Here is a 26,149-nt window from a genome sequence, read left to right as displayed (position 1 = left end):
ATGTGACTGGCAGTCCTGTCAAATCCCAGGTTGACCCATGGAATATACAGCTGACCTAGGCCACTGCCATATTCATCCTTAGGCACCCTTTCTGACTTGCCTGCTTGTTTTATTCCAAAGTTTAGGGCAATGAAACAAGCTGGGCAGTGGCTTGAATGCAAGTGGATGAAAACTCAAGACGAACGAGCCTCCTCATTGTTAGTGAAGACAGTGAAGAAGAACTTAGCTGTTTCCATTGCATTTTCATTATGCCACCCAGTGGAGTTTTTCTAGGTAGTAATGAGGCATTTTACATTACGGCAGGTGGAACAGACAGTGGCCTGCTTTGACTTGTTTGAAAAACATTTTGAAGATAAAATTACTTGGACCCATCATGACTTTGATTAGGTTATCATCACAAGTGAATCTCAAGAAGTCTCTAGAGTGCAGTCTAGTCCTGTTTTGTTGCCAAAATTTCAGTAGTGGTGACTCAAGGACAAGGAACTTGGACCAGTATGGGAAACTGTGGCTCCTTGCCCTTTATGGCTGATAAAAGCTAGCAAGGAGGTTTGGGTCAGGGAGCCTATAGAAAATGGTCCTTTTGTGTCTAAGAGAGCTAGGAAGCAGGGTTCATTGAATCCGCTTTGCTGGAGGCCCAGCTCCATCAGGCACCTCCTGGGAGCCTTTTTGGCTGAAGAGCAGGTACAAATGCTCAAAGTAAATAAAGTAAAGGCAGCAGTGGTAAGGACATGCCTTCTAAATCCATAAATTTAAATTAATATTGTCCATTTCCTGGGCAGGATTTTTGAGTGGGTGGTCACTAACTAGCTCCAGGCTTTCTTGGATGTAACTGATTTTTTAAGCTCCATTTCAATCAGAATTCAGCCCTGGTTTTGCCATGGAAGCTGCCTTGGCTACCTCTGTGTTGTTGAGCATTTTTAGGAATTCATATTTTGTTTTGTTTTTACATTTTCTGGCTTTTAATGGATTTTATCTGATTTGTATTCTATCTCTTTAACTTGCTTTTAAACCTTTGTGTATAGCAACTAACAAATGTAATGCGTAATAACAATAACAATAACAATAACTAATAATAAGCAAGGAAAACAAAAGTTATTCAGAATAAAACGTAAATATGGGACTTTATTAGTGACCCAAAACAAGCAGAAGCAGAAACCTTGAACATTGAAGTTGTGAACAGTGCAAACCTATGCATATTTATTTATTTAGTAACTGTGTTCCATAGAGCTTACTCCCAGGTAAGTGTGCCTAGGAAAGCAGCCTAAGTAACTATAGTGCATTGGCCATCTTGCTTTGCCATACAGGAAGTGTCTGAGGCACTGTGGTTTCCGCATCAGTTCAGTGCTGCATGACCTTTTCTCTGTAAACCTCTTGTTATTAAAGTTCTTAGGAACAGGGGAAGCTGCCTTATACCACGTCAGACTATCGGATCCTCTAGCTAAGTGTTGTTTTAGACGTACAGGCAGATTTATCTTGTATCTGTGTTTTAAACAATAATAACAATCCAATATGTTTTTGACTCACTCTGTCCATTTTGATTTGTAATTTAGATTCCAAGCTACTCCGTATAAAATTCAGCTCTGTGCTTCTGGGTTCACTCTTCTAGGGAATTTAGTTATAACTTGCTCCCCTTTGGGCAGAATTAGATGTTTTTTTAAGGCACAGGAGTCCCCCCCCCCCCCAAAGTGTATTAAACCTCCCAAATGGCAGACATATAGGTCCAGGGGTTGTTATGGGGAAAGTAAAAGGGATTCACTTTTCTCTGTAATCCATATTATGGAGGGCAAACCCTTCCTTCTTTAGGCCAACTAAAACTCTTAAATTCATATTTGTTTTATGTATTTGAGGGGAGGGGAGCAGTGGGTTGTCTCTTGTACTTTCCTACCTTAAAATAATTAAGAAGTGACTGAGTGGTGTGTATTCTTGTTTGTACATTTTAAAAAAGATTAGCAGCTTCAGATTGGTGCTTTTTGGTGTTGAGAGAAGATATCTTCCAATAGATGTTACAAGATGAGGCTGCCCTTTATACGGCCTGCTGGATTCTCTGATGGGTAGCAGGAAGACCTCACTATCTTGCTGTTGGGTAGTATAGCATCACAGGTACTTCCCAGAGTCCAATTGGTGCATTCCATTGGAAATGGTATGTTGAGGAAATGTGGATCTCAACATCGAATACTTGAAACTGTACTTCCCAAAAATTTACTACAAATTGGGTCATTCAGGCCACATATGATATTGTCATGGATTTCATAAAACTGGAAGACATTCTATATTAATGTTTATACTATCCTCAACTTAAAGGACAGGGTAAATAAAATTTTAAAAGGCATTGGGGAAAACTGTATAGAGTTTATATTTACCAAAGTTAACAGGCATAAAGGGACTTGATTTTAACCATGTCAGACTGTTTCTCCACCTAACTCAGTTAGATGGCTTCAGCTCTCAAGGCAGAAGTGTTTCACATGACCTGATTCTTTTAACTGGAGGTTCCAGGAATTTAACCTGGAAACTTCTACATACAAAAAATGTACTTCCCACTGAACTGTGATTCCTCCCTTCCATAGTCTGTTAGAAAAGAATATAAGATAAAAAATGAAAATAAGGTTATATATTCTTTTTTTTTGAAGATGGCAGCCCAAAATGAAACAACTGATTGATCAGCTTGATGACAAATCAATTAAATGCACTGCTACAGCGTCAAAGACAACTGAACCAAAGGCGTTTAACTTGACAGTCCCTAATCCACGAGCTATTATGGTTCCTGAGCTAATTCCACCAGTAGAAAAAACGAAGCCTGTGAGTGCTGCTTTTTTACCAAAGAAAGTTTGTCTGATTTCTGATAATATCTGAACCCTAAATAAATTAACAGACTCTAAAAGGCAAGCCTCAGTTGAAGAAAGCGCTACGTATTAATTATTGAAGATAAATCCTATAAAAATCTTGTTTTTCTGTAGGGCAGTATCATTGGGCCATTGGGCCTTGCCAGAGCTACCTACAGCTGTGGTGGACCCCAGTGGGTCTCCCTGTGGCAGACCCTATTGGGCCTCCCTGGGCCATATGTGTACATGGCAGGTGCCCCCAAAGTTGGGCGATACCCAGCACCTATACTTTCTCATAATACTATAATTGGGACTGGAAGTAGATCCAGAAAAGAAAGTATACCAGATGTGCTGGTGGCCACAGCTTTAAAAAAAGATTAAACAAATCCATGAATGATCATGGAGCTCTCAATGTCTACTTGTCACAATGACTATATGGAAACTGTAGTAGATTCAAAGACAATATGCCACTGAACAGGGTGGATAAAAATCAATGAATATATATATATATATATATATTTGCTTTCGTAGATTTTCACGGGTACAGGAATGCAGGTTTTGGTGTCCTCGGGTGTCTTCCCGTGTAAAAGTTGGGGTGTCTAGGCGACGTTTCGACGAGGTCTCACTCGTCATATATATATATATTGTTTTTTAAAATTTAAATTGGATTTTTAAAAAATTTAAATTGGATTTTTAAAATAAAATGCTTTTGAGGGAAAAATCTTTCTAAAGATAGTTATCCATTTAAGTTACATTACAGTCCAAAGGCTATTCATCAGGAAATAAGGATTCATTTTAAGTTTTTCATGTGTGCTAAAACTCAGTCTAAGTTTTTTTAAAAATTGTTTAACCACATCAGTTAACAAATATGGATACATATGCTATAATGTTATTGTTTTAGTTCAATAAATTTCCTCACAATAATTTCCTAATTATATGTCTATGTATTTCTCATAGTATAACCAAATCAGTAATTTTTGATATAACTGTAAAAACTACTCTGAAAAATTATTATTCCAAAAATGCAACCTTCATCTGGTTGTAAGTATTAAGATGATACCAGCAAGAATGAGTCTTTCTGTAAAAAAATGATTTAAATCAAGTCTTACTGACTAGTGATTTAAACCGTGATTTAAATAAATTTGATTTAAATCAAATCCACCCTGCCAATGAATACTAGTTGCTGGCAAGCAATGGGAAAGTGGTACTTAATGTGCTCACGCTTTGCTTGTGGGCTTCCCAGAAGAAATTGGTTAGGCATTGTCAAAAACAGGATGCTGGACTAGATATGCCTTTAGTCTAAATCAGCAGGGCTTTTCTTTAGTTCTAAAACAAACTGTTGAAATATATGTTATTCAAATCCTTCCAGACCTCTTTGTTACCTAGTACTTTCTAACTCTAAATTATTGCTTCTGTGTGCCTAGGTTCCTAAAAGTACTTATAAACCCCAAAAACTGAAGCAGCAGCTAGAAGGAATTAAACTGAAGAATCGTCGCAAAGCAGAGGCAAGTTCAGTATTGTCTCTTTATAATCTATTTAGGGCTTGTCTGCACTGCTTGCCCTACCACTTTCCTTCAGGGGAAACTGAACGTCAAGCAGGTTTTCTGTGGCTTGACATTTGCTCCAATTCAGCGGCGAAGAGCAGAAAAGAGTGGGGCAGTTGGAAAACCACTTGTGAATCGAGGACCCGACCCCCGCTTGGGAATAATAGAGACACGTGGACACAATATATAAGGTTAATGCGCTAGAAAAGGCCACAACAATATTGATTACAGCATGTGAGAGGTATTGGCTTAGGCATTGGAAAACCACAAATATGACTCCACCCACTCGGAGAGGGGTGAGTCTGAAGAGGGTTAACGACCAGTAGGGGGAGTCTGTTGATGCAAATACAACTATAAGCTCTCCCCTGATGTCACCGGGGGTTGTGCCATTGCCCCCCGCACCACAGGGCATCAGACAGGATCCACAACTGCCGGATTCCTTTAACGGAATACCCATAAGTGAAGGGGTAGGCAATGGCCACACCTTGCCCTTCCACACACCATCAACACATTCCAATGCCTAACCGCCAAATACCAAGAAAGTTGTGACGATTGCTACGAGGTAGGCGAAAAAAACCAAGAGGCCGGTGCCAATTTGCCAATTGGAAAAAAACTACCAGGCCCCCTAGGAAACCAGGGTGACCAACCGTGGGTCCATAGCAAGGTCAAGCGAGAAGCTACGCCCTAAAGGGAGTGGTGGGTGAGTGACTCGAGGGAAATCGGAGTGCAATGGCAGGGAGAACTGGCGCGGCCGCATTTGAGCAGCTAAACCACGCCCCTGCACTCTCACCCTATTGGGTGCCCATCCGGGGGCGCGCCGCACCAGCGACAATGGCAGGGCAGGGGGCATGCACAAATAACCATGGATTTGCAATAAAAATGATATCTCAGGGGACCTTTAGACACTCTACTTTGCATCTTCAATTCATCCCAGTCCTCTACCCTGGATGCATTTGATCTACTCTCCCCACAAACTGTTAAACCTTTTCATCCCTAGCTTACCATTAATATCTTCATTGATGTTTTCACAGAGCCGAACATCCACTTTAACTTCATCTTCTCTTTCTATACTCGCTGCACCCCCACTGCACAAAGTGGGGAAAGGTATCATGTTACTAAAATTATTGTGTCCCCTTTAGGAACTGCTGCTGGAAGCAAATGTTAACCAGTTCTCCTGTGCAGCCCCCAAACCTGGATGTCACTGTGGTGCTGTAAGTAAAATCAGCATGAATACATATTCAGTAGTGTGGGAATGAATAATAAGTCTGCCTCTAGTACTGTATTGGGATGTTAGGATCAATCATTTTATTGAGATTTCCTTGTTGAGATCATAATATTGAACTGCAGTTTTTGTATTGACTATTAAAACAACACAACTAGTATAGAAGAATGACATACGGTGTAATCCTTACTTGCAGTGGCGTAGCGTGGGTTGTCAGCACCCGGGGCAAGGCAAGTAATTTGCACCCCCTAACCCGTGGATTTGTGCCCCCTAACCCATGGATTTGCGCCCCCTAACCCGTGGATTTGCACCCCCTAACCCGTGGATTTGCGCCCCCTAAAGCTAACCCCCAGATGTTGCGCCCAGTGCGGCCGGCCCCCCCTGCACCCCCCACGCTACGCCACTGCTTACTTGGATTGCAGCTATGAGCCAGTTAGTTCCTACTACACATCTCATTGGGGCCACAAGCTCACTAAGTGGCCTAGGCAAGACATTTCTACCCCAGCCTTAATCCCACCTCCTTGGCCTGTAATAGTGGGGGGGAGGATATAACTCTGGGCCACCTTATTGGGTTGCTGCAAACATTACATAAATAATGTAACCTACCACACATTCCCCATCCTGTCATAACCCTAAGTAAGCAAATTGAAGGCTTTCTGGGGGGAGGAAGATGGGGCACTTTGCTTCTCCAGCTAGGGTTTCTTTCTTACCCTTCCTGATCTATCTGCTGCCACATTTTCAAGCTATCATTTAGGCACCAGGCAAAAGCATTTGTTTCCCCAGGCTTTCAAGAACTGCTGGTGTTACCATTTTAAACTTACCACGGTGTGATTTTGCTGTCTATTAAACATTTGAGTGGGCTGCCAGTGCTTTAGTTCTTTTGAACTTGCTATATTAGTATAGTATAGTATTAGTAGCATCAGTGTTATTTTTCTTACTACTCTGTTAGTTACCATCGGGACATAAATTTATGGAGAATATGTGTGATAGAACTTACGTAAAATAAATAAATACTTACTTTTCGTATTCAGAGGGAATATACCACTAAGTGAAATAATTATTATATTTATATTATATTATATTTTTAGGGTATAATTCAGACTGTTCCGGAGACCTTTCAAGCTCAGAAGATCCAAGGAGAGGTGAGCAACTTGTTTGATTATGTTATCCTGATGTTCCAACCAGCAGGAAATAAGAGGTAAAATTTCAGATTTGGTATAAAAGTTAATAGTTCTGCAATTGAGCACACATCTCTCTTTAATAATTAAATATCTTAGTTAGGTACGAATCCCAGTTTTAATGATATTTTCCTTGTCCATCATACCTTTAGCTCAGTGTAATACATGGGGGATGTTGAAGTGTTCAGATTACAAATTAAGGTATTACATTAACCATTTGAAGTCCTTAAAAAATTCTTTAGAATTTTATTGGCTGGTTTTATTGGCTGAATATCAGCTGTGGATTCAAACTTTCAGCACCATTTATTAAAGCTTTTCTAAACTGCCTTTATTATATTTAAATCATTCCAAGATTCGTTACTGCTTTTGTAATTCTTTTTATATTGCTTTTTGTAATTCTCTTATTTATGTGCTAAATTTCCTGGCAGATTGACAACGTACCTGTGAAACTAAACACAACAGCAATCTTAAGAGAAGGTGTCCTTTACCAACGAAAAGTGGAGCAGGAGCTTAATAGGTACTTTTTACTCCTTGTCTGCTTCTGTTTGTGAATATGCATTAACTGAAAGATGTCACAGAATCATAGAATTGTAGAGTTGGACGGTACCTCAAGGGTCATGTAGTCCACACCCCTGTAATTCTGGAATCTCAGCATTGCATCAAAGTGAATTAATCAGTTGTTCTTAATATAATTATTCGCTTCTTTTCCAAACCTTCATGAAAGGTTCCAGAAGCCAGCTCATCAGAAGCTTGTTACTTGTTCAGGTAATGACAAGGCCAGAGCCCTGCTTGAGGAGAAGGCATACTAAAAATATGCCATACAGTTCTCTACAGTCCAGCCCAAATTTGGGGTGGTGAAGGACTGCAATGCAGGCCTCTTAAATAGTGCTTTACTGGTAATGCAGTACAAAACAAATCAATATTTCAAATCACTGTACCCCATGATCACACTGCTGAAATACAATCATTTATTTTCCAAAACAAAGTTAAATAGGTATACGCAGCCATGACTTGATAGAAGTTTATATAATTATCTGTATAAAATTATAGAGATAATAGAAAGTTCTCTCTTTCATAGTACAGTATTACAAATTCCAGACAAATGACATTGACTGACAGTATGTTTATTATTTTTTAATTTCTAACGCTGTATTGTTTTTAATACTTGATTGGGAGCCTCCCAGAGTGGCTGGGGAAACTCAGCCAGATGGGTGGGGTATAAATAAATTATTATTATTATTATTATTATTATTATTATTAACCGCTTTATATTTTTAATAAAAATCTCAAAGCATTTTACAGCATATTAAATCAATAAATCAATAAAACATTAGCCGGGCGATGTTCCTCCGGCCTCATGAGGAGCCTCTTCAGTAGGGCTGGTGAGTGTAGGTTGAGGACAGGCAAAAGGAATGATTTCAAGCAATACCTGGAATTCACTAGTGGAAGATTGGTGGTGACCAGGAACCTAGACAGCTTTAAAAAAAGGGATTAGTTAGGGACATTTATGGAGGAAAGCTCTATCAAATATTTGCAGAATAGACACATGTACAGAAGTGGGATACCTGTGGACTGGCTACTGGAGACAAAGAACATGTGAATGCAATTGTTCCTGCCCTACTTAGGAGCTAACCACTGCTGAAAACCGAATGCTTCATTAGATGAATGAAATAAAAACTAACTGAAGCAAAGACTTCATTATCGGACAACAGAGACCTTGTAGCAATTACCGTATTTTTCGCTCCATAAGACACACTTTTTTCTTCCTAAAAAGTGAGGGGAAATGTCTGTGCATCTTATGGAGTGAATGTGTGGTCCCTGGAGCCGAATTGCCCAGGGGCAAAAAGCAGATCATGCTTTTTTTTTAAAAAAAAGAGGGAAGTGGGTGTGGAAACAAAGCCACTAATCAGCAAGCAATTGGGGAGGGAGATAAGGGATACTAGCAATAAAGGAGGCTGCCTGGGAGGGGGGAGGCAAAAACAGCAAACATGCAAAGAGCGGAAACAGGAAGACTAAATCAATGAGGAGAGAAATTAGAAGAAAAGGAGGAGCAAAAAACTGCTCCAGCTAAGGAAAAGACACTAAGGCAAACAAGAGGGAAGGGAGTGTTGAAAGGAAGCAGGTGATCGGTGGGATCGGGAGAGAGATAAGGGACGCTAGCGGAGGCTGCCAGGGAGAGGGGAGGTAAAAGCCCATGGATCCTCAGGATTTTTACATTGGGTCACCCCAAAATCACCATCAGATCACATAGCATGTCCATGGCTACAGCCTGCACCCAAAAAATCATACATCCACTGTTTCGTTTAGAATATTTTTTCTTGTTTTCCTGCTCTAAAAACTATGTGCGTCTTATGGTCAGGTGCGTCTTATGGAGCAAAAAATACGGTACTATAAATTTATGAATGGGTTTTTTATTTTCACTACTCGTGAACTCTGAGGTAATGTTTTCAGTGAGTTCTTTACCATAGTCCCAAAATCTTCCCAAGGTAGCCACAGACCAGTTCAGGCACCCTGATTTTAATTTTAATTTTTTTGCCTCATTTAAACTCACTTACTATGTTGCTATGTAATGCCATGTTCACCTTGACAGCTCTACTCTGTTCAGTTCCTCAGAGCAGCTTGTTTTCTTTTTCTTACAGGATTGAACAGCTTTTACGAGGGGCTCGGGATCCTTCTGAATTTCTGGATTGGCAAAAAGAAATGTATGAGAGAGAGTTGAACCAAAAGCTGGCAGAAGCAGAATGTAAGAGGCTGCAAGGACAGCTAAGCCACGAGGAGGCCATTCTTGCACGTCAGAATCGCATTCTGGAAAACCATAGAAAAGCTGAGCGGAAGAGGGAAGAGGTACTCTATTAATATACTGTTCGTATTTTATCTTGCCGCAACTCCTGTGTATGGGTATGTTCAGTGGCAAAATGAGGGAGAGGGTGTGCAGAAGAGGCAAAGTCCATATTGAGAGACAACATCGATTTCAAAAAGGAGTGGGAACCATCTATAAACTATATTAAAAGACAGTATAAAAATTTGGACCCATTGGCAGGTTTTGACTAAACTTTCGCAACTATATAAGAGGTAAAACCAGCAGGGTACAGAATTTGTTTAATAAATCTATACGGAAATACGGGGGAAGCCAAAGAGGGGGGAGGGGAGAAATATGGATATATAAATTGTTCAATTAAGATTTGTGGAAAATTTCTACACCATGTTGGACCAACTTCCTTTATCTGCCTTTTTAATGTTGATGTCAGTACTGTTTGTGAGGCAGTGGGGGGACATCACACAAGCTTAGTTTTACAAGGAGTGCATCTGCCATCATGCCCAATCAATAAAGCGCATATCAATAATCAATATCAATATCGAGCATCATTTGCCACTCAGCGGCTACCTTGTAGAACATGATGCAGTCTACAGCCTCAGAAACAATACCGGTATCAGAATTAAAGAAATGGACGAAGGAGATCCAAGAATGTCATAATAAAGTTGTTAGCCTTTAAGGTACAACAGTAATCTTTGCCGATTTTGCTGCAACAGTTTGACCCAGGTAATCTTCAGCCAGGTGTAGGGAAATGATTAAAATCAGGTTTGTTTCTTTATCTGTAGCTCTAACAATCTCAGGTTTAGGGCTTTCGTTCAGATTTGAAAGAGTAAAGAATGCTTAGCATTTTTCCAGAGGCAAATCGAGGACTATAAGTTGAGGCCTTTTATGATTGAATATAGAAAAAGGTCAGATTTTGAGGATCGGAGCCCTGCTTGGACTGGAGAAGGAAAGTTGGATAGACCCTTCTATGCAGGGATTTACTGACCTTTGGGTCCTGGATTTGGGTCAGGAGGTGATTGGAGTTGTGGGGGCCTTTGGATTTGGAGGAACTTTGAAACATGTCTTGAAATATTATATGGACCTTGGTTTTAACTATGGAGAGTTGGTTGACCTGTCGAGAAGGAATAAAAGCATTGTTAGGTTGGAGTCTCCCCGAGACCTGCTCTTCAGCATTAAAGAATATGAAGAAGACCTGCAGAAGGGACTTGGAAAAGCATTAAGAGCCTCGGACAGACGATCTCCAGGTTGATGAACTATATGGAATTGACGGAAATGACTGGCAGAATCCGAGACCAGGGAGAAGAGATGGTGGAAGAAGACTGGAAAAGTTTAAAGTTTATATATAGAAATACTGTATAATTAATGAGTGTTAGAAAAATTGTTGGAATGAATTTTTATGGCTTTAGTAGAAATGTTATAAGGAGTTAAGTATAAATAAGTACTTTAGCATTAATGGAAAATAAGGTTAAAAATATGTTAAGATATTTATATGACAAAAAATAGAGAAAGATGGAAAGGATTTGATGAAACAATTAATAGAAGTGGAATACAAAAAGGGAGGTGAGAGGAGGTCGATGAAACAAGGGACTGAAAGATAGAGTAATGAAATGGTATGATGTATGTTTTTTTAAAAATGTTGTTTTGTTTTGTTTAATTTAGTGTGTTAAGGTTGTGTTTTGTACTGTTTATATTGTATTGTATTGTCTTGTCTTTGTTTTTCTCTCTTTTGTTTTTTCTTCTTGTCTTTTTTCTTCTTTTTTCTTTCTTGTAAGTTTTAAAAGTAATAAATATTATTTTTTTAAAAAAATGCTTAACATTTTAAGGTCAAGGAAGCTTGCTTATTTATTTATTTATTTATTTAAGAAATGCATGCTTAAGATTTTTTTAAAAACAAATAAAGCAAGAAGCTTTCATTGTAATTAATTTATCTGGCTTCAATTTTGCTTGGAGTTTAGGAAGCGGAAATGAGCCAGCAAATTGCAGAAAGGCGCATTCAAGAAAGGAAGGAAAGGGAAAAAATGGTGCAGCAAGTGGTGGAAGGACGCAAAAATGTGAAGCAAGCACGAATGAAGCTCCAAAAACAGAAGCACCAAATAGGTACGAGTAGCGCCAGATCTGTGTGTCTTTTTAAAAGGTACATTTTCTTCTGATTTGCTCAGCAAAGCATTGCTATATATAGAGAGAGATTCAAGTGCTGTATTATAAATAGCTATTGAAAAGCTCCTGTTGAGAGATATATGAAATCCTGAGACATTCCACCCATAAATATGTGTGCACAGAATTTGAGAGCCAAGTGACAAATTTGCTTTTGTTGAAGGATTCACCTAAAATATGCCTACTGTGTGTAGGCTGGCATGGGAAACATGATGGCTTGCTTGTCCTGATTCGCCAAGACCTTGTGACTTTGCAGATTAGTATAGCATCCTTTCTATAGTTTCCTTCCAGTGCTTTGTCCTTGACCCCCCCCCCCCCCGTGAGGCAGCCAATCATACTTCTAATATTGATTGATTGATTGAATTTATATACCACCCTATACCTGGAGGTCTCAGGGCAGTTCACAAAAAAGGTCACAATATATAAAATCAGAATAAAAACAATAATCCTATAACACCCCCCCCCCCAAAAAAAAACCCAGTCACATTTTAAAGGGTATGGGATGTTGATTAGGCCAGCCAAATGCCTGGTTAAAAAGGAACGTTTTTGCCTGGCACCTAAAGGTGTATAATGAAGGTGCCAGGCGAACTTCCCTGGGGAGAGCATTCCACATTCAGGGAGCCACTGCAGAGAAGGCCCCGTTCTCGTGTTGCCACCCTCCGGACCTCTCGAGGAGGAGGCACACGAAAAAGGGCCTCAGAGGATGATCTCAGGGTCCAGGTAGGTTCATATGGAAAGAGGTGTTCTGTTTGTTTCCCCTCCATTTTCTTGGATCCCTTGCTTACCACAGCTATTTCTGACTCTTTCCCCCTTGATGCGTGTGTCTCACACACATACAAAGTCTTTACCTTTCTCTCCACTCCTCTTCTTCTCTGTCTTTTCTATGGCGCCTGCAAGCAAGGATGAGCACATTGAGCCTAAATGGGTGGCTGCCAACCAAGGCACTACAATATCTGCTTCTAGTGAAGCCATGCCTAAAACTATCTTCAGCCAGGCCACTGCTCCTCAGCTGCCCACCCTGAATTCCCCCAGGGGCTTCTCTTGGATCTTAGCATGCATTGCCCAGCATTGGAAGAGTAAGTTCACCCTGCCATGGACGTTCCCAAATGATTCATCTCTTGGCTGCAAGATGCATAGTTGTGGGGAGAGCAAAGGAGACATCCTCATCCGCTCCCAGCCACAGCTTGGACCAGGTTCCATGTATCTGAAAGCAGAAGGCATCAGGGTTTTTAGCCGCCGAGACCACATAACACCGGTCTTGAAAGACCTACATTGGCTCCCAGTACGTTTCCGAGCACAGTTCAAAGTGTTGGGTGTTGACCTTTAAAGCCCTAAACAGCCTCGGCCCAGTATACCTGAAGGAGCGTCTCCACCTCGATCGTTCTGCCCGGACACCGAGGTCCAGCTCCAAGGGCCTTCTGGCAGTTCCCTCATTGCGAGAAGCAAAGCTACAGGGAACCAGGCAGAGGGCCTTCTCGGTAGTGGCGCCCGCCCTGTGGAACGCCCTCCCATCAGATGTCAAAGCGATAAATAACTACCTGACATTCAGAAGACATCTTAAGGCAGCCCTGTTCAGGGAAGTTTTTAATGTGTGACATTTTAGTGTATTTTTGGTCTCTGTGGAAGCTGCCCAGAGTGGCTGGGGAAACCCAGCCAGATGGGCGGGGTACAAATAAATATTATTATTATTATTATTATTATTATTATTATTATTATTTATTTGAGCCCACTACTCACGTTGTTCTGCTTTTACCCCTGCCTCCACATTTGGTGCAGCGTTCATTTTCTCTAGAGCATAGCTCTTCAACCACAGGGCCAGGCAGCTGTTGCTGCCATGCTGGACTCCAGCCAAGACTGACCAGACCAAAGGGACGTTATTTGAAGTGTTTGGGCAAGGATGTGTTCTTCTGATGAGACACACGTTTGATGAATTTCTCTGCTGCCGTAGAGCCTCTTTCAATTAGATGCCTGCTTCTTGCCAACCATATGTCCCACCTTCCTATAGCTATGCCTTTAGTGAGGAAGCTCTCTTTTGAGCAGGGGCAGTCTTTTTCTCCCTTCTTTTTTTTTTTTTTTTTTGCTTTCTAGGCTCCTTCTGTGGCTTTCTAGATTTCTCCTGGAATGGAAGTATGCTGGAGACTAAAATGCAGACGTTGTTGACATTTCCATTCTACCTTAAGGAACAGGCATGCTTGCAGCTCTCTGAAGCTAGCAAAGCCAAACAGGATCTGTTGTCTTGATACACCTGTATAGGACATTGCACAGTAACCCTGACGTCCTTAAACAGTTGCATCAACCATTCACAATCCATAAGTGAAAATGACAGTGCATTGAGCTCAGCTTCACAAGAACTTAGGTTAACTGTGGTTTGCCTCTTGCACAGCCAGTCAGACACTGGTTGTACACGTAGCTCTTCCTGGATGTACTTGTGCCATCTTTGGTGTCACTGCCAAAACTTGCATCTGCAAAGATTTCAAGACCTCCAGACTCCTGACCAGTGAATCTGAGTCTGTATGTAGTGCATAGTACCTTTGAGATAACATGTTTGAGAGCTTTTCAATCTTTAACTGTAGGATTGTTAGCACAGCTGCAGTGTGTAGTCTGTTTGCCATCATGGCAGCAGCTGGGGACCCAGGAAGTAATGGTAGGAGCCTGGCTGCTGCAGGAGTCAGGAGGTGGGAGTTGGAGGGAGCAGGGATGCCATATCACCCTCGTGCTGCTCCCTGCAACCTGAAACAGGGCTGGGGTAGGGGGAAAGGTTCTTGGTGGGCAGAGAGGGGGATCCATTCACAGGTCTCTGCACAGTTGCCAAGTTCCTAAGGCCTCAGGTGCCTCTGCTACAATTTCCCTATTCTCTGCTTCACATACAGCAGTGTGGTGTAGTGGTTAAGAGCAATAGACTCGTAATCTGGTGTACCGGGTTCGCGTCTCCGCTCCTCCACATGCAGCTGCTGGGTGACCTTGGGCCAGTCACACTTCTCTGAAGTCTCTCAGCCCCACTCACCTCACAGAGTGTTTGTTGTGGGGGAGGAAGGGAAAGGAGAATGTTGGCCGCTTTGAGACTCCTTAAAGGGAGTGAAAGGCGGGATATCAAATCCAAACTCCTCCTCTTCTTCTTCTCCTCAGTTTCAGGGTCTTTGCTCAGTCTATTTGCCCAGCTGCACAATAGCATGCTGCTCCTTAGCTCCTGTTCTGCTGATCTGCAAAGGAAGAATGCTGTTGAGAGCTCTCTCTCTCTCTCTCTCTCTCTCTCTCTCTCTCTCTCTTTCTTTCTCTCTTTCTCTCTCTCTCTCTCTCTGTTGGGGTAAAAACGCAGCATCCGCAACTAACATTACCAAAGTTTGGGATTTTGATCAGTAAAAAGATTACCTGGAATGGGCAAGCAAAGCTGTCACCTGTCTGCTGCCATTTGGAACCACCTGTCTTTGTGAGCAAGGCGTCTCAGCAATGGTGACCTTCCAAACCAAACAGCCTAGCGCTAGGAAATGAGTCGCGAGTTAGCCTTTCTGTAATATCACTCCTCACTGGAATGAAATCTGGAAGAGCAAACATGCCCAGGTGTCCCATGGAAATTGTGAGTGATACTTTTCTTTTTTTTTAAAAAAAGAAAAAGCTTTCGTTTTGCAGTAATGCTAAGGTAACAGCATGTATATTGCTCTGTGAATTTTAGGATTAATAACGTGCAGATCGCTTCTCGAGGGCTTAAAAAGTACAGTATCATCTCTGACCACCAGAGGCCCACACGGGATGCAGAAAGTTAGTGGTTTTCCTCCTGCCAATCACGAAACCTCCTTCAGTACAGTACATTACAGCACAGTAGGCTTCCCTTCCCTTCTCTAAAAAGTCAATTTCTAGCTTTCAAGAGGCTTTGCTGACTGACATTTCCATGAAGCTGCAGTGTAAAATGGATATAAGCACAGAAAGAGATCTAGTCTATCTTCTTCCTCCTCCTTCCCAAAGACGCCCCTCTCCATATCACTGTAGCAAAGGGAATGGGAAGAAAAAGTTAAAACATCATCAACAACCCTGTGCAATGCGCCTTCGGGCTGAACTCCCAGTTGTTCACTCTTCTGAGGCATCTGGATATGATTTTCCCAATCCATTTTCCTTGGCTAAAGGGCTTCACCCTTCTAGGATCCAGAGTCGCCAAAAATCAGTCATACCTCCCAGACAAGCCTTTCACCTCTTTCTCCAGGCAAAACAACCCACAGTTTTAGTGGCATCTGGGGGGCGGGGACATCTTCAACAAATCTATTATTAGTTTATCCCATAAAATTTATGCAGTGGACCCTCAGGTTATGTACCTCTCTGGATACGTAATCTTTAGGTTGCGAAAGTGGCAAACCCGAAAGTATTTTTCCGGGTTTCACCACTCGCACATGCACAGAAGCGGCGCCTCTCGTTACGGATATTTCAGGGTGCACACAGACCCCCAGAACAAATTAAATCCATATCCAGAGGGTCCACTGTATAATGCTTGATTGTATGTATGTATGAATAAATAAATAAATAATCAATCAATCAATCAATCAATCAATCTCCAAGTGTTTTACAAAATGTAGAGAGGTCACATTTATATAGTGGGGTGCTATTTTGTTCTATTGCATAGTGTTTGTGCAGTGGTTTTGTGTCAGTGTCACTCGAATAGGTCCTTTGTTTATATATTTATTTTTGTTGGCAGTGCAAGAGATTAGAAGATGCAGAGCTTGGTTGGTTGAGTTCAGGTGGTTGCTGTGGGGTTTGTTTGTTTGTATGCTTGATGGGGTGTTGGGTCAGATTAGGCATATCGGTTTGTATGCTGTTGGTGGGGTTATGACATTGCTTTGTTGTGCTGCATATGTGATAAAGAGGAGCCACACCGGGGTGAAGACATATGCCTCAGTCTCACTAGTTGAAGGGGAGGAAGCCACTGTAGGGGTTGGTCTGTTCTGTGGATTTTTCTTTCTTTCTCTATCATCCTTCTTCTGAATCCGACTTAGTCAGAGCTTTGTCACATACAAAAAACTAGGTAAAGGACCCCTGGATGGTTAAGTCCAATCAAAGGCAACTATGGGGTTGCAGCACTCATCTCACTTTCAAGCCAAGGGAGCTGACGTTTGTCCACAGACAACTTTCCGTGTCATGTGGCCAGCATGACTAAAGTGCTTCTGGAGCAACGGAACACCGTGACGGAAACCAGAGCGCACAGAAACGCCATTTACCTTCCCACCGCAGCGGTGCCTATTTATCTACTCGCACTGGTGTGCTTTTGAACTGCTAGGTTGGCAGGAGCTGGGACAGAGCAATGGGAGCTCACCCCGTCGCGGGGATTCGAACCACCAACCTTCCGATCGGCAAGCCCAAGAGGCTCAGTGGTTTAGACCACAACTGGAGGGAAAGTGGAAGAAGGATGCTAAATTAATCTGCAAAATCACATGGCCGCTGCTCAGATGAATTGGGACAAATAACTCATCATGTGGGAGCTTTGCTGTGGGAGCTCAGAAGGCTCATTCATGGTAAGCGAGTCAATGGGCCATTCCCTGTGCAAAGCATGCAACTCCTATGTCACTTTCAGAGTTTACAGGCTATATAATACAGCACTAGCTTTGAGACAATGAATAATTGAGTCTCCAAGCTGGTGAGCTACCAAGGGATTTTTGAAAGCCAGAATCCCATGAATTGTCCAGCTATATTTTGCTTGAAAATTGGAGGTAGGGGCCTCAAAATGGGTTCGGGAGCCTTGTTGGCTCCAGAGATTCCCATAACACTTAAAGGTCTCACGGGGCCAGCCCAGATACTTTTTGCAAATTTCGGTAATTGTGTCATTAGAAAACTCCAGAAGCTAGAGGTCTCTGGATAAGCAAGGGTAGAGGGGAATACCATATTTTTTGCTCTATAAGACTCACTTTTGCCCTCCTAAAAAGTAAGGGGAAATTTGTGTGTGTCTTATGGAGCGAATGCAGGCTGCGCAGCTATCCCAGAAGCCAGAACAGCAAGAGGGATTGCTGCTTTCACTGCGTGGAGATCCCTCTTGCTGTTCTGGCTTCTGAGATTCAGAATAAATTTTTTCTTGTTTTCCTCCTTCAAAAACTAGGTGCGTCTTGTGGTCTGGTGCATCTTATAGAGTGAAAAATACGGTATATCCCTGTAAGTCTACACTGATAGAATCAATAAGCACAGACTCCTAAACACCAGAGAAAAGGGCAGATTTTGGTATGATTGCCTAAAAGATCACCATGTGTTCTGCTTACTGAGAACCCCAAATCCGATTCAACTTCCAGTCTTGACAGAATTGGACAGCATTCCAACCTACATTACTAATCCCCTCTACTTAACCTTATGCACTGCTATGGAGATTGCACATCTTTCCTACCGTTTAGCAGCTCAGGAAGTTGCTGAAGAAAGCCAGGAAATCCTACTTCAGAGTTTGAAAGAAGAAGAAGAGAGATTCAAAAAAAGATATGAACTGATTCAACAAATAAGAGCGATAGAGTATCTGCCTTTAATGAAGCAAAAATTTGTTGACTTAACCCAGGTGAGCTCATTAAGACAGATTACAAAAGTGCTTGTGTGCATTTATTTGTTACTTTCCCATCTTGTTCTTCCTCCAAAGTTCTCAGTCCAGCACCTGACTTTACAGCTCCTTTGTGAGATAGATTAGGATGAGAGAGATGTTCTTGGAAATCTCCAGCTGTAGGTTGCCAGGGCTTGACTGCCTTAAAGCAACTTCTGGTCAATGCAATAACTAGCCATTTCTATACCCAGTCATAGCTCTCCATTCCAACTCAAACCTCAAATAATTTTCTAATGAAGTCAGAGTTGTGTGTCAATTAATGTGCAGGCGACGCCCCACTTACAGGGGGATTACATTCTGGGCCGCTGTGTGCATAAGCAAAATGTGTTTAAGGGCGATCCTTGTCAGAGCAGGGAACTAGGGAAATTTCTTTTGCAACAAAAAATTCAGAGCTGTTCACAACCCTACATAACCAAACCAACCCATACTCTTAACCTTTGCCTCCAGAGCACCAGAAATGGCAGTGAACAGCATTACAGGTTCCCTGCCCAACAGGGTGGTAGCAATGAGAGCTTCCACATGCCATCTTGAAACCCATACATTCTTTTTTAAAGCCTTTTGGGGCTCCGGGAAGGGGTTTCTCACAAGCCACGAGGACTTTCCAGCTCTCTCCTACCATTTCTAGGTTTGAATTGAAATCAGTTGGTTGATTCATTGATTGATTTTCTGGCGCTGCACACATACATGGTCACACGCGAGTTGATCATGCATAATTGGGGGGGACGCTTGTATAATAAAAAAAAGATAGAATTTGCCGGTTTCTCTTCTCCATAGACTCCTAACCATGGTGTTCTTGGTGAGATGTCCATAGTAGAACTGCAGGAACGCTTAGCCTTACTGAAACAAGCTCAGAAGAAGGCCGAAGAGGAGAAGAGGGATCAGATAATCCAAGAAAAATATGCGAAGGAACAGCTTCTTTTGGACAAACTTGAGCAGATCTCCATGTTCAGAGACCAATTTGGAAGAGCAGCTGCGCTGAAGTTAGTCTGAAGAACTGTAGCATTTATAATACATAATTGTGGATTACGTATTTACAGAAACAAAACGAATAATTGCTCTTCAAGTTAATAGATAGGAAATAGCTGTATTCTGTGACGGATTTCAGAAGTTTAATTAACCCTCCTTTTTAGTAATATTCACAAGTTGAGGGGTCCAGCAGCTAACATGAGTAAATTTTGACATTTAATTGTAAATTTGAATTCTTTGTGCTCTCACTCGATGACCAGAATCACCATTTCAGAGGTAAAGGACCTTGCATGTGGGGGAAATGTCAAAAACAAGTCTCAAGAGTAGATTATTCTGTCATTCACCCTTTCAGAACAAGAACCACTTTCAAAACCACCTTCAAAACAAAACACAAAAGCCAGGGTGTGTCCTTACACAGGGGACTGAAATGGATGTTTTGGGTAATTTTAAAAATTTCATTCTATAATGTATATAAATCAGAGAGAACAATTATAACAGATGTCAATTAAAAGATGAAAACAAAACCATTGAATAGGCACATAGAATAAGTATCATGCCCCTCAGCCAGTCCTGAATTAAGAGAGACATTCTGGAATTACAGAAGCCATTCCAGATTCTGATTGGATCCCGGAATGCCTTGCAGGAATCAGCCGGCTCACACGAGTGCCAGACCAAAAGACGCTTGGGTTTTTCCGTCTTGTACTCTTTCACAAATCACCTGGCTCCTGCGAGAGCTCAGGACCAAAAAGCAAGCATCTTTGATTTTGGTCAGTGGGATTTTGGAGAGTGTGACATATGAGTTAAGTAGCAATGTCCAAGCCATTAAAGCAAAAAGCAAAAATAAAAGTTGTCTTCATATAAATAAATAATATTAGTGCTGTTTTATTGTCAAGTACAGTTCCAAATTTGCCATGCTTGTGATGATGGTTGTCTTAAAATGATGCTTCTGCTATATATGTAATTAAGGAATGACAAACCATATAACAAGTGTCTGGAGACTCTAGTTGTCGTCAAAATATGCATAATTTTCTCCATCACAGCTATATTCCATCGTGAATGGTACTGTGTCCAATGTAAGATTTTGGGCTGTTTCCCATTGAGTTGCATTTAATACAGTATGTGAGCTGCCAGGACCATACATGAGGCCAATTCTCAGTTCTCATTTTTATATATCTACCTTTGTATCATGAAAAATATTCCATAACTGTAATTTTGGACAATTGTTTATTTAGTAATATTTATCATTTCTGCCAAAATTAAATTCCAGAAATCTTGTACCAATGTGCATTGTCACCAGAAATGATAAACACCAAATTTATTGCAGCTCCCCCAAGAATTAGGTGACAGAGAGGAAAACATTTTGGGCATTTGCAAAGTAATGCGATACCATCTGTGTAGTAATTTCAAGGAGTTTCCCCTAAGGAAACTAGAAACAGATTTTAAGGGTTGTGATTCCCAAATTTTATTCTAACCTTTGGGGAGAATTTGTGTGCCAATATCATGTTCCTAAGTTGCATTAAGCAACACAGTGCAACTTAGAAATTAATCCTTTTTGTTCTCTACCCATTGTGTTCAATAATTGTAAAAATTGTGTTAAGGGTCTCAGAGCTTGTTTCTTAATTTTATTTGGTTAATAGGTTGATTAGTGGTATAGAAAAATCACAATGTGTGTAAAATCTTTGGATTCCCATTGTTCAAATCACTTATTTCTCCCCTGCTAGAAAAAAAATGGGTGATCTGATACTGTGATTAGTGGGAAAAAAATACTTATTTTTTTCTTATTTGCTCTGCAGGCTGGAGGAAAAGAAAACCAAGCCTCCGCTTCGCGAACGCATTTTGAAAGATCAACAAGTTTTGGAGCTGAAACAAAAGATTATGGAAAAATCTATGGAGCGTAAAATGCAAGCTGAGAAAATGCAGACTGCATCCCTAAAGTACGACGAAGGGTCAGTCACATCTTGGAGGCCAAAGAAAGTAAGAAATTTCTTGTTCTTGTGTAAATCACTGTCCAAACATAGCATGGAAATAAGTTCTTTGCAGCTGGAACTGGACACAGTATTCCAAGTGTGGTGACACCATAGGTTTGTATAAAGAAATTGCAATCTTCAGTTTCACTGTCAGTCACTTTCCTAATGATACCTACCATGAAATTTGCATTGCACAGCTGCCACACACTGGATCATGTTCACTGAGCTGTTCACCGGGCTCCTAATATCTTGTCTGGCCAGTCACTACCAATTCACACCAAATTAATGTACAGTGGTACTTTGATTCTCAAATGCCTTGGTTCTCAAACAACTTGGAACCCAAACACTGCAAACCCAGAAGTAAGTGTTCCAGTTTGCGAACTTTTTTCGGAAGTCGAACGTGGTCCATTTTGAGTTCCACACTTCAGTTTTAAGTGTTATGCTGAGACCCGTCTGTTTTTGCTATTTATTTTGCGTTTTTGTGGCTCTTCTTTTTTGCGTGACTGTGTGGAACCCTGTTTAGCTACGGATTGATTGTGTGACTGCAGTACATTGTTTATTGCTTTCATTTTATGGAACAATGGTCTCATTAGATAGTAAAATTCATGTTAAATTGCTGGTTTAGGGGTCATTTTTAGAAGTCTGGAACGGATTAATCTGTTTTGCATTACTTTCTATGGGAAAGTGCACCTTGGTTTTGGAACGCTTTGGTTTTGGAATGGTCTTCCGGAACGGATTAAGTTTGAGAACCAAAGTACCACTATATATTTAAAGTTAATATTCCCCCCCCCCAATATATCACTTTATATTTGCTTATGCTAAACTCTTATTTCCCACTTTACTTTTTACCACCTAGAACAATTTGGTGCATGCAGCAAACTTGCTGCCCTTACTGCTGATTCCCGACTTCAGATAGTTTGCGAACAAGCTGGAAAGTACTGTTCCCAGTGCAGGTCATCATTGGCAGGTCCCACATCCATTGTGAGAATTGTCTCTGCTTCCTGCCTTTACTGATCCGTAAGATGACCTGCCCCATGACTGCTAAACTTACTCGAGTCTGGTGAGGAACCTTTTGAAGATTTGTTAGGAGCTATTTGAAAGACGGCGGAAATGCCTCTTTCTGTTCACTTACAGACTTACTGGAGAACTCTTCAAGGTTAGTTAGAATAGGACATGGTGGAAGCCACGCTGATGATTCTTCAGAAATACTTGTTCTTCTGTATGCTTGGTAATTTTATCTTTAATAATATTTTCCAGAACAGATGTTAAACTAACTGGCTTCTAAGGGTAAAGGTAAAGGGACCCCTGACCATTAGGTCCAGTCGTGGCCAACTCTGGGGTTGTGGCGCTCATCTCGCTTTATTGGCCGAGGGAGACGGCGTACAGCTTCCGGGTCATGTGGCCAGCATGACTAAGCTGCTTCTGGCGAACCAGAGCAGCACACGGAAACGCCGTTTACCTTCCCGCCGGAGTGGTACCTATTTATCTACTTGCACTTTGAGGTGCTTTCGAACTGCTAGGCTGGCAGGAGCAGGGACCGAGCAACGGGAGCTCACTCCATCACAGGGATTCGAATCGCCGACCTTCTGATCGGCAAGTCCTAGGCTCTGTGGTTTAACCCACAGCTCCACCCACGTCCCATGGCCTGTAAGGTTAGCAATTTCTTATTTTGAGTTCTTTAAGAAAGCTCAAGTGGTTACCATCTGGGTATGGATATTTGTTAGATTTTGTCGGTGCAGCTTAGAACTTCATGTCTTGTCAGCACTATTTGCCTGAGTTTTTCAGACCCTTTTCCTGAGCAGTCTGCTCTAATACTGCATTGAAGACAGAAGCAAATAATTCAGTTTCTCTGCAGTCTCCCTTTCCTCCTTAGCGCACCTCTAACTCCCTTGCTATCCAATGATCCAACTATCCCCCAGCCACTTTCCTGCTTCCAATGTTTAAAGAATAGTTTTGGCGATCTTTCCCCCTCAAAGAATCATTCCTGCCTCTGACAGCTTTCGTGACTCTGTTCATCAACTCTGCTGGCAGCCTCTTGGACTTGTCAGTACCTTTCCTGATCTGCAGAAGCTTCTGTTACTCTAGTTTTGAATAACCACCAAACGTTCTGGAGATTTGACTTTCCCCTTTCAACTTGCTTATTCCCAGTCTCCTCGTTTGTGAGAAGCTTCCACTTTTGAAGTCAGATATGACCGTGTGTGATTTTTGATTTCTGCAATTGTCAGTTACGTTGAATTTGATAGCTCTGTGGTCACTCTTGCCAGTTGGTTCCACAGCTCTTAGTTCTTGTGCCAGGTTTTGGGTGCCCCTTAAGATTAAGTTCAGGGTCTTCATCTCCCCTCTCTCTCATCAGCTCCATAAGCAACTCTTGTAAGGCACTTTGTGATTTACTGTATTTTTTGCTCTAGAAGACTCACTTTTCCCCTCCTAAAAAGTAAGGGGAAATGTGTGTGCGTCTTATGGAGCGAATGCAGGCTGCGCAGCTATCCCAGAAGCCAGAACAGCAAAAGAGATTGCTGCTTTCACTGCACAGCGATCCCTCTTGCTGTTCTGGCTTCTGAGATTCAGAATATTTTTTTTCTTGTTTTCCTCCTCCAAAAACTAGGTGCGTCTTATGGTCTGGTGCGTCTTATAGAGCGGAAAATACGGGTATATTTAGAAATGTTACCTCTTTGTTGTGACCAGAACATGCATTTACCCAATCTATGTGAGGGTGTAATTGTGGTCACACGTTACTACAACACTTACTTCTTGGGATGCCTCCTTACTTTCATGCTCCATCTCAAATTTTTGGTCAGGAGGTGATACGATGATAGTATGTCACCTGTGCCAATTTCCTTTTGGTGCCTGGTATTGCAGTTTACAATTCTGTGGAGTAGTCTGCCTCTGGGGGTTTCTAGCTTGTTTGCCTCAGTGTCCTCTAAGCAACACCCACCACCTGCCATACATCTGGGATCTCCTGGACATTACTGGGATCTCAAAGGCGGAAGTGATTCCTGGGGGGGAGGGAATCTGTGGAAGGCGGTGGGTTTTTTTCCGTAAAAAAAAGCTCAAGAACTTTGGGGTTATTCTAGAAAAAAAGCTGAACAATTTTGGGGTCTTCCTGAAAAAAACCCTCAACTTTCGGGGTGTCCGGCTTTTTTACTTTTTGAAATATGACATCTCTCCCCTTGCCTGTCTTTCCAATAGAATCTGCATGTAGAAATAAATATCCCACTGGTTCTCTCCGTTCTACTAGGTTTGTTATTCCCAGCATATAGCCAGTGTGGTATAGCAGTTAGCATGTCGGACTAGGACCTGGGAGACCAGGGTTCAAATCCCTATCTGGCCATGAAGCTCACTGGGTGACTGTTATGTACTGAGTTGAATAGGATCCAAAAGGCAGCAGTCTGATCGGTCCTAGAACAATAGGATTCAGAATGCAGCAGTCTGATTGGTCCTAGAACAATGCAGCAGTATGACTGGTCCGCAGGTGCCACCCAATCCAGCTCCAGGTGGAAGTGAATCCGCAACCTGATTGGCCTACAGGAGAATTCCAGAATTAGCCAATCACGTGCAGCCCATTGTGTAAATAATGTATATAAAGCAGATATTTTGGGGGAACTTTCATTCCTCACTACTATGAGCTGAGTAAAGAGCACGAAATCCACACTCGACTCAGAGTATATTTCAGTGACCTTGGGGCAGCCACTGCCTCTCAGCCTAATCTACCTCACTGGGTTGTTGCGGGCATTAAATGTGGAGGAGAATCACGTATGCGACCATGAGCTCCCGGGGAAAAACATTGGCCCTTCTCCCCAAGCAGTATCCAGGAAAGCTGTACTGATGCTGGCGACGGGAGTGTGGTTTTGCTTCTCTGCCCCACCCCACCAGCTGCCACTGCCAGTGCTAACAGTCCAATAGGACTGCCTTTGATCTACATTTGGGGAGGACGAGACCATAAAATGCTTTTCTCTTATTGAACACCTTTGTACCAATACCAGAATCTTCTGTGTGTCGCTTCCACAGAAATCTCAGCGTGAGGATCACTGGAAGAAGTTGGAAGAAAGTCAACAGCGGCAGTTCAAAATGCTTCAACATGGTTTTATGGCAAGAGAATTGACTCAGAAAAGGATGACCAATGAGACTTTGAGAACTGGAACCAAGGCTTGTATATTGCGCTCTTAAGTCAGACAAAGTTATTTCTACGTTTATTTCTGTTTATGAGACGTTTACTAGGTCTTTGATACTGTAAGCACTGAGAGCTAGTTTTGGTTCACAGTATCTCAGTATTCTTTTTTCAGCGGTTTCCTACCATTACAAGATTTCCCTCCCATTGACGTCAATGGGAGAGAGAATTGATGCACTAAGGCTAGCGCCCTCCCTCCCCAACCCCAACCCCAACCCCCGCCTCCTACTCCTGCCCTAGCCAGCACAGCCCCTTTTTGTCATTACCTCAATTAGAGCATCAGTGTCTGACCAGCAAGAGTGGTGGAAATTTCCATGTCCACAGTGGGGAGGTTTGTTCCATTAAAGATAACCCGCATTGTGAAAACTTGTCTGGCTCAGTATGTCCTCCACATCACATGCAATTGGCAATGCTCTGCTAAGGCAGTGGCCAGACCACGGATTTGGCAAGAATTCTCCTGCGCTCCTCCACTGCTTGACAATCTCTAGGCTTGCCGACACTAAAAGGAAAGTTACCAACTCTCAGGAACACATAATTCTTGGGAAGAAGCCCTCTTGAATATGATGGGATTTATTTTTGAGTACACACACACACACCAGACTTTGGTGTAAAACAGGTGTTTTGAGCTGGTGGGAGTTACCGTATTTTTTGCTCTATAAGACTCACTTTTTCCCTCCTAAAAAGTAAGACGAAATGCGTGTGCGTCTTATGGAGTGAATGCAGGCTGCACAGCTAGCCCAGAAGCCAGAACAGCAAGAGG

At 41.9% G+C, this 26,149-nt stretch overlaps 1 protein-coding gene across 1 annotated transcript in view; it reads left to right on the top strand.

The window, feature by feature from the left end:
* CFAP99 (cilia and flagella associated protein 99) overlaps positions 1-26,149 on the top strand; it is a 38,574-nt gene that overhangs the window by 8,708 nt on the left and 3,717 nt on the right. The window contains exons 6-16 of the mRNA XM_083738351.1: positions 2,628-2,796; positions 4,244-4,324; positions 5,503-5,574; positions 6,674-6,727; positions 7,192-7,280; positions 9,403-9,607; positions 11,537-11,678; positions 18,098-18,249; positions 19,063-19,268; positions 21,048-21,228; positions 25,230-26,030. Of these exons, the coding sequence (XP_083594477.1) occupies positions 2,628-2,796; positions 4,244-4,324; positions 5,503-5,574; positions 6,674-6,727; positions 7,192-7,280; positions 9,403-9,607; positions 11,537-11,678; positions 18,098-18,249; positions 19,063-19,268; positions 21,048-21,228; positions 25,230-25,388 (1,510 nt within the window). The 3' untranslated portion in view covers positions 25,389-26,030. The remainder of the gene's footprint in view (positions 1-2,627; positions 2,797-4,243; positions 4,325-5,502; positions 5,575-6,673; positions 6,728-7,191; positions 7,281-9,402; positions 9,608-11,536; positions 11,679-18,097; positions 18,250-19,062; positions 19,269-21,047; positions 21,229-25,229; positions 26,031-26,149) is intronic.

This window comes from Podarcis gaigeae (genome assembly GCF_964106915.1).
Source record: "Podarcis gaigeae genome assembly, chromosome: 5".
NCBI lineage: Eukaryota > Metazoa > Chordata > Lepidosauria > Squamata > Lacertidae > Podarcis > Podarcis gaigeae.
This window is presented reverse-complemented; position numbering and strand designations above follow the sequence as displayed.